This window comes from Chrysochloris asiatica, unplaced genomic scaffold, assembly GCF_000296735.1.
Source record: "Chrysochloris asiatica unplaced genomic scaffold, ChrAsi1.0 scaffold00349, whole genome shotgun sequence".
Classification (NCBI taxonomy): domain Eukaryota; kingdom Metazoa; phylum Chordata; class Mammalia; order Afrosoricida; family Chrysochloridae; genus Chrysochloris; species Chrysochloris asiatica.
The window spans coordinates 731904-740033 of record NW_006408867.1 but is presented as its reverse complement, the minus strand read 5'-3'; the positions used below and the strand labels follow the sequence as shown (position 1 = coordinate 740033).

At 47.4% G+C, this 8130-nt stretch overlaps 1 protein-coding gene and 1 pseudogene across 1 annotated transcript in view; both read left to right on the top strand.

Moving 5' to 3' along the window:
- The window catches only part of LOC102832221, a 22491-nt pseudogene extending 22104 nt beyond the window's left edge, over positions 1 to 387 (top strand).
- FAM78B (family with sequence similarity 78, member B) overlaps positions 1 to 8130 on the top strand; it is a 118172-nt gene continuing 110042 nt past the window's right edge. Inside the window, exon 1 of the mRNA XM_006875988.1 lies at positions 1 to 722. Coding sequence (XP_006876050.1) covers positions 460 to 722 — 263 coding nt within the window. The 5' untranslated portion in view covers positions 1 to 459. The remainder of the gene's footprint in view (positions 723 to 8130) is intronic.

Below are 8130 nucleotides of genomic sequence, written 5' to 3'. Positions count from 1 at the left end.
GAGCCAGACAGACCGGGCGCTGCAGCCGCTGCCGCCACCCTCCCCCGGCTCCATGCCACCGCCACCGCCTCCTCCTCTCCAGCGAGGGGCGGGGGGCTTCGGCCCGGGGTGGGCATCGCTCCTCACAGCGCCGCTCCCCTCCCTACCCTCCGCGCGGGCGCTGGAGCCGGCGGGGGCGCCCGCCGCCTCCTAGGAGCGCACGCTCCGCGTGCCCTGCTGGAGAGAGGGGCGGGCGTGGGTGGAGGCAGGTGGGAGTCAGGGCAGCGGGACCCCGTGTGGCGGCAAGAAGAGGGGGCTTCCCCGAAGGATGCCCGGCAGCGGTTACCAGTTCCTAGGCACAAGCTGAGCTGGACCGGGTGCGGGCAGCGCGTCGCCATGCCGGCGTGACGGGCGCCCCCGGCTGCCCGCGCGGGCCCCTGCGCTGCCCCACGCCGCGCCGCACCGGCGCCAGGCGGCAGGATGGGCTGTATCCAAAGCATCACCTGCAAGGCGCGGATCCGACGCGAGAATATCGTGGTGTACGATGTGTGCGCCACCATTGACCAGTGCCCCACGCGCATCGAGGAGACCTCGCCCATCGTCCTGCGCTACAAGACCCCCTACTTCAAAGCCTCGGCCCGCGTGGTCATGCCCCCCATCCCCCGCCACGAGACCTGGGTGGTGGGCTGGATCCAGGCGTGCAACCAGATGGAGTTCTTCAACACCTACAGCGACCTGGGCATGTAAGCGACCGGCCGCGCGTAGCCGGAGCGGGGTCCCTGGCCCCAGTCTCCGATCCCAACCCTGTACCTTTTCCCCAGCTCCTTACCGCTTTCCCCATCTTCTTTCTAAACCTTCCTCCCGCCGCCCCTTCCACCTCCCTCCTCCCTCTGCTTTTGTTTCAGTGACAGGGCGGGTGTAGGGAGGCTCCTCACTAAGGCATTTTCTTGTGGTTTGCTTCTGACTCCCCATTAACGCCAACCGTTCAATGCGCTAAGAACGCAACAAGAAGGATTCGTGAGGCGCAGATGGGAGTGTTTGACCAGTGTCCTGGGAGTTTCGGGGTGTCGCCTATGCTTTGTGGGGCTTCCCATAAAGAGTTTGGGGTGTCGTGTAGCGAACAAGTGCGTTCAGTGCTCAGGATATGTGAGTTGTGCCGCACGTCCTTTGGAAACACCAGAGCGGACATGGAGAAGGTCCCAGGCGTCCGAGTGGTAGTTGGTTCTGCCCTTGCCCCTGGACTGTTGGCATACTAGTTCTATCTGCCAAAGCCAGGAAGCATGGAGATGCGTCCCTCCAGAACCGCAAATGATAGTACTGCCCTTAACTCTGGGTCCTCTGAATGAGTTCTGAGTGGTGAGGATTGGGAAGGCGCCGGCGCGCCCAGGTTAGGCTAGGTTGATGGCCTTGTTCGAGCAGCCTACTGCTGGTGTGCCTACGGGGCGTTTTGTTTTGGTTTTTTTTTTTTCTCGGTCGAGAAAAGGATAGGTATGTTGTGAGTCTAGGGGCTTTACTAGCGCTCCAAAACTTTCCTAATTGTGGCGCCTGAAGGGATTCCCTGTGCCCACCGCTGAATCCTGTCGGAGAGCTGGGAGCTCTCCAACTCTTTCAGCAGCGCCACTCTGTGCGCTCCTGGCTTGATGGCTAAGATGCCGAACCTGGATCGCCACAGTTTCTCTGCTGTGAGGAGCCCACAGCCTGCCTTGGAACCGCAGGCTGCTGAAGGACGCGTCCAGGACTTTATTTACTAATTTCTTATCACTCCTCGCTTGTTTATTTTTGGTTGTCGTGTTTTAATTTTTTTATTTTTTTCCTCACTCTCTCCCTCCAAAACTACTCGGAACACTTGGCAAACTACATTGGCTAAAAGGTTTGGGGCCAGTATCCCCCTAACACTCCTCTGTAACAATACAGTTCTGAGAACACCAAAATTAGCCTGCCATCTATAGGGAAAACCTTTTCTGGAAATTCAACCTCATTTATTTTATTAATCTAAAACTATTGCGCTCTCAAGGTTCACCTACTTCATATGGATGTGGGGTGGGGAAGTTCCTATTTTAAAAGGTCAAACCACCTTTTTAGCAGCACTTTGCAGGCTTTTTATTGTATTCTGGGAACATGTAAGGTAACACTAGTCATAAGAGCTAAAATGAATTTTGACAGGTCGTTTTGTTTCCTTCTCCTCCCCACCCCCCACGAGTTTGCACTTTTCTCTTTGAGCTGAAAAGCTCATAGCTGGAACAAGCTCATTCCTAGGATGGTGTGTGAGAACCCAGTTTCCCCTGTGCCTTTGGGTGCTGTGTTCTCTCTTTCTGGAATGTTGCTGGATGTGAGAAATTGGGAGTGTATTATTTTTGTGAATCATGCCATTTCAAAACAGACACGCCCTCAAAAGAATGACTATATCTGAACACATGCATCTCTTAAAACTTTTCAGAAATCCATGAGTTCCAGTCAAGGAAAGCCACAGAAAGGGCAAAGACACCTACCGCAGACCCTGTAGCTTCATACTGATGGCAACTTGCAGCTCTGCTGGGGGGCAGTAACTGCTTTCCTGGGCCTGGCCTGAGGCCCCTTGTAAGAAAGAGTAGAAGGATATAAGCTGAAACAGCTTCACTTTTCCCAAGACCACACAAAGCACAGCTGAGTTCTCAACTCTCTTATATATCAGTAAATCAAAGACAGATAAAGGACCCATTCCATAAAAGATAAAATAGTCTCTACTTCAGGAGAAGCAGAGTTGGAATATGAAAAGAGCCTTAGCTCTATGTGAGGATGTGTCTATATTAGAACCAGCTTTGACCATCGTGAATCACTGATGGCTCAGAGAGACACACACTCTCAGGCCCTTTCTCACTGAACTCTTACCTTTGGGATTTGAAAGGAAGCTTTGTTTTTAACTGCCACTTTCAGTATTTTCAAAGTCTAGGTTTTCTTGTTGATGTAGAGGAGCCAAAATGGTTCGTAAAAAATCACAAAGCATGTTATTACAGATCTGTGTCCAGAGTCCACCTGTCTCTTCATGGTTGGAATAATTGCTATGTGTTTAAAGCCACTTTGGAGCCCAGCTTTGATTGAGCCAATTTCCACAAAAATGTTTTGCCCTGAAAACTTGGCCAGGGTAAACTTTTTCATGGAAACTCATATTGCATGAAAATCTCTGCAGTCTATTAGTTATAATGTCTGCATTAGTTAGTACCTTGTGGAAAAAACACTGCAGGCAGAATGTTCACCCCTGTGTAATGTTCCTGCTACATGAAGCATAATATGGCAAGAGGGTTTGGGTTATAAAGTGGCCTTTTCAACAGTTTAAAAGGGACTTGCCAGAGGACATCCATAGCTTATAATGGCAAGAAACTTGCATCTACATTGCTGAAAGAAACATGAGCTTTTGTGGTAAAAATTTCAACTTTCCAAGAAGGGGTGGGTTTTAAGGCATTTGAAAGAGTTAGTGGACATGATGGCTGGAACTTAATTAGAACAAACTCAAGTGACTTGGAACGTCTTCAAATAATTCTTATAGCAACCAGATTGCCAAGTCACTTTCAACTCACAGTGACCCTATGTTGTTGTTGTTGTTGTTAAGTGCCATTGAGTCAGTTCTGACTCATAGCAACTCTGTATAGAGTTTCCAGAGAGATGCTGATGGGTTTGAACCACTGACCTTTAGTTTAGCAGTCCAGTGCTTTTCCTAAAGCACTACACCAGGACTCCTAGTGATCCTGTTGTGTTATTAAGTGCTATCATGTTGGTTCCCACTCATAGTGACCCTGTATAGGGCTTCTGAGGAGCAGCTGGTGCGTTTGAACTGCTGACCTTGTAGTTCACAGTCCAGTGCTGATCCTACAACAGCACAGTGACCCTGTAAGACAGAGTAATTTCCAAGGCTGTAATCTTTTTTCTTAAGGAGCTCTGGTAGCGTAGTGGTTACGAATTGGGCTGCGAACCTTAAGGCCAGCAGTTTGAAACTACCAGCCACTCCGTGGGAGAAAGATGAGGCATTCTGCTCCCGTAAAGATTTACAGCCTCGGAAACCCTGTACACGGCACTTAACAACAACAACAACAATCTTTATGGGGAGTCTTGGTGTGATGCTGTGGGTTAATGCGCCATACTGCAAAGCCGTTTGAACTGCAGGGTTGGCGGTTCAAACTCACCAGCTGCTCCTCGGAAACCTATACAGGGTCGCTCTGGGTCGGCATTGACTCGACAGCACTCAACAATAACAACAGTCTTTATGGAAGCAGACTACCACATCGTTCTCCCATAGAGCCTCTGGTGGGTTCAAACTGCCAACCTTTTGGTTAGCAGCTGAGCCCATAACAGCTGTACCATCAGGACTCCTTGATGTGAAGGCACCAGCAAGGAAAACAAAGGATATAAGACAGTCTCATGTTCTTAGTGTAGTGGTTACAAATCGGGCTGCTAACCTCAAGGTCAGCAGTTTGAAACTACCAGCGGTTCCGTGGGAGAAAGATGAGGCTTTCTGCTCCTGTAAAGATTTACAGCGTTGGAAACCCTGTGTAGGGTCGCTATGGGTCGGAACCGACTCCACGGCACATAACCATCACCACCACCAGGTTCTTTAGTGTAGGAGACGTGGGCACGTGCACACACTGTGCCCAACTAGTGTAGGAGCAATTCTTGAGAAGAGAGCACAGTCCACAAGGCAGAGTTTTCTGGAGGTGGAAGGACTAGGGTGGAACTTTGAAGAATGAATAGGATTCAGCTGGAGGTGGGGGGAGAGGACAAGTAGGTACCATTGAGTCAGTTGCAACTCATGATAGCCCATGAGTAAGGACTCATTCCAACAGAGAAAAAAAAGCAAACCTATAGAAATAAAAAATGTAATAAAAAATAAAAGTAATTAAAAAAAAAAACAAAAAAACATGCGCCTGGAGGGAGGTCCCTGGGCTATACAAATGGTTAGCACTTGGTTTCTAGCCAAAACATTGGTAGGTCACACCCACCCAGTGGTATCAGACAAGAAAGGCTTAGTGAACTGAACTACTTCAGTAAAGACTGTTGTTATTAAGTGCTGTCGAGTTGATTCTGACTCACATCGACCATGTATAGGGTTTCCAAGGAGTGGCTGGTGGATTTGAACCGCTGACCTTGAGGTTCAAAGCAACTTTTCAGTCCAGTGCTTTTCCTATAGCACCTCACCAGGACTCCTAAGAAAACACTACTCTTAATACATGAGGTCACCGTGAATTAGAGTCGACTCACTGGAAACAGGTTTGGTTCTGTTTTTGAAGTAGGCTGGAGTAGAGCAGAGCATTCAAGTATAACAGTAGGAGGTGATATCTGAAAGGGAGGTTGGGACCTGTTGGGAAAGAGCTAGGATAATGTGATCTGTAAAAGAGAAGGATGAGATTAGATCTTCTTAACCAAATAAAGGGTGTCAGGAGCCTCTTCATACCTCTGGGTTTGAAGCAGCTTTTAAATGGAGGTGTAAGACCTTTTTGATGCGGCAAAATTGAATAGTGAAGCAGAACACCGAAGAAGTTTCTTAAGTGAGGTCCAAACAAGAAATGGTGTTCATGGACCAGAGATGATTGAGCTGCAGCAGAGGTCAGGAGGAGAGCTGGCAATTGGCTAAAGGCCCCTTCCCACATCTCTAAGTGCACTGTCTTCTGGAGCTATAAGCAAACTCACTGTGGTTAGCCCAGAGCTGATGACATAAAAGCCACCTCCACTGCCAATTTGGAGAACCCTGGCCCTAGGCAGAATTTTCGGGGGCATGACTCACTCACTCCTTCAGGAGACAACTCCTACCTGTTTCTCTAGTCGTCCTCAGAGTCAAGAGTATTGAGGAGTTGTCTTTATCTACTGTCCTCTGTTGACTGTTCAGTTCAGTACAAGCTGGTTTCTATCCATTCTGAAACGATCTTGCTATGTTCCTTTATGATTTCCTTGTTGCCATATCCAGCAGAGGTACTCACCTTTCTTGAGTTGACAGTTTCCTCTGCCTGGAAGTACTCCTACCTTTTGGCTTTTCTGCTGTTTCTTCAGTGGGTCCTCTTCCTCCGTTGGACCTTGGCTCTCTGAAAGACATCGCAAGCTTAATGTATCCAAACCTGAACTCCACTATAGCCCTGTACACCAAAGTCTATACTTACACGATTCTTTCCCATCTTAGTGAATAGTACCTTCAGTCCCTGAGTTACTCAAGCTGAAATGTTATTGTGTCCTCCTTGATATGTTTCCATGCATCTAAGCGACCATCAGATCCTGTTGACTCTATCTCCAAGATAAATCAGCCACCTCTCTCCATGGCCAGCACTGCCATCTCCGGACATGCCCCTATCAGCCATCACCTGCTCAACATATGCCTTCTAACTGGACTTGCTACCTCTAGTCTTGCCCCCACCTCTAGTCCATTCCTTGCACAGCACCCAGAATGATAGTTTTTAAATGCAAATGCTTTTAAATTACTTTCCTGGTGAAACCTTTTATTGACTTTCTGTGGCAATTGAGATGGTATTGGAAATTTTCTTCTGGCGTTCTCTGAACTTCTCTTTTTAACCTCTTTATGGCCCGTGGGACATAAATTATTCACCAACATTTTCAGTCACTCAGGTTTCTTGGGAAGCTGCTATCCCAGCTATCATACATGCTACCACCTGACTGGAATCTGTGTGAATCTGAAGAGCTAGGTCTCACCCCCACCAGTTAATACCACCAGAGTCCACTTGGGACATATGTGTCTCCCATAATTGTATCAAGATGCATAGTATCTCAAAAACTTTTTTCTGTGATTTCAGCATGCTTTCCATTACTGAAAATACATGGTATCAAGACAAAATTAGCTTTCTTTTAGTTCTTTAGACACAACAAACTTGATTGCAAACTAAAACTTTTTCCATGTGCTAACCTTTCTGTGTGAAGTGCTCTTCTCTCCATCCCCCCACCCCCTTTCCTAGCTAATTCCTACTCCTCATTCAGTTCTCAATTGAAACCATCTCAGAGCTCATCCCTGGTGTTACTGTTTTAATTTGTTTTCTCCTGTTTGCTTTCAAACTACCCTGTACTTTTCCTTTATATTTTTATAATTTTAAAGAGTATAATTGTGCTTACTTAACATCTGACCTGTCTACTCAACTATATGTTCCAGGCAAGCAGTATTGTATCCTTTCTGTTCTCTACAACATGAACAATGCTTGGTCCATAGTGGATTTCAGTAAACATTTAATAAATAAATGAACTATTTTCCTGACCTCAAATAGTCTGCATCCTGTTAGATTTCCTATAAACTTGTCTGACCCCACAACACACTTGAATTCTAGACAGGCCAGCGTCCGCTTAGCACTAACGCATACAGATGATTCTGTGTGTGCTTCTGTGTCATTTTGTCCTGCATTTCTCTGTTAGGTTGTCTGCTACTCAGTACAGAGCAATGCACATCTCCCTGCAGTGTTCTGCACACAGACAGTGGTATTCAGCAAACACTGAAGTCTCCTACGTCACCTGTTGGAAAGTAGCATTCAGTGCGTACCGAAAGACACATGACACAAATCTTGTTATAGCACAATCCCACCTGCATCATTAACTTGTGATCTGAATTCCAAGACTTGAGGGATGACAGCTTTAGCCATTGCTGGTCCACTTTACCCAGTAGACAGTCATTTCGCCCTGAGCTGGAACATCCCATCTTGTTACCAGCTACTCACTGTCTGCATGTCTAGCGTGGCTTTGCGTGTTTATCTCACTTTCATAGACATACTCCCACCTTTGGGCATTTTTGCTTTTGAGGGCCAGTGTAGCCCATCTCTCCTACAGGCCTGAGTCTTCAGGCCACTTGGACCAGCCCCCTACCCACCCAGTCATCACACCCCCAGTCAGAGGATTCTCATCAGAAACATTGGGAATGGAGACGCCCAATCTAGAGCATCAGATGGGAAAGTGAATTCAATTCTCATACAAAAGTCCTGAGTATCCTTGAAAGGGAGAAGGCCTAACCCTTCTGCCTCTAATCTTCTCCATCTCTGCAAAAGAAGAGAAGCAGAGGATTAATGGGTCTTATCAGAAAGCATTAAACTCACTGGAGATGAAGCACAACTTTGGAGTTGCAAGGGTGGGGAGGGACAGAGGAGGAGACATGATTAGGAAAAGGGAGAAGGTAGTTAACATTGCAGTGTGGCTTATGTA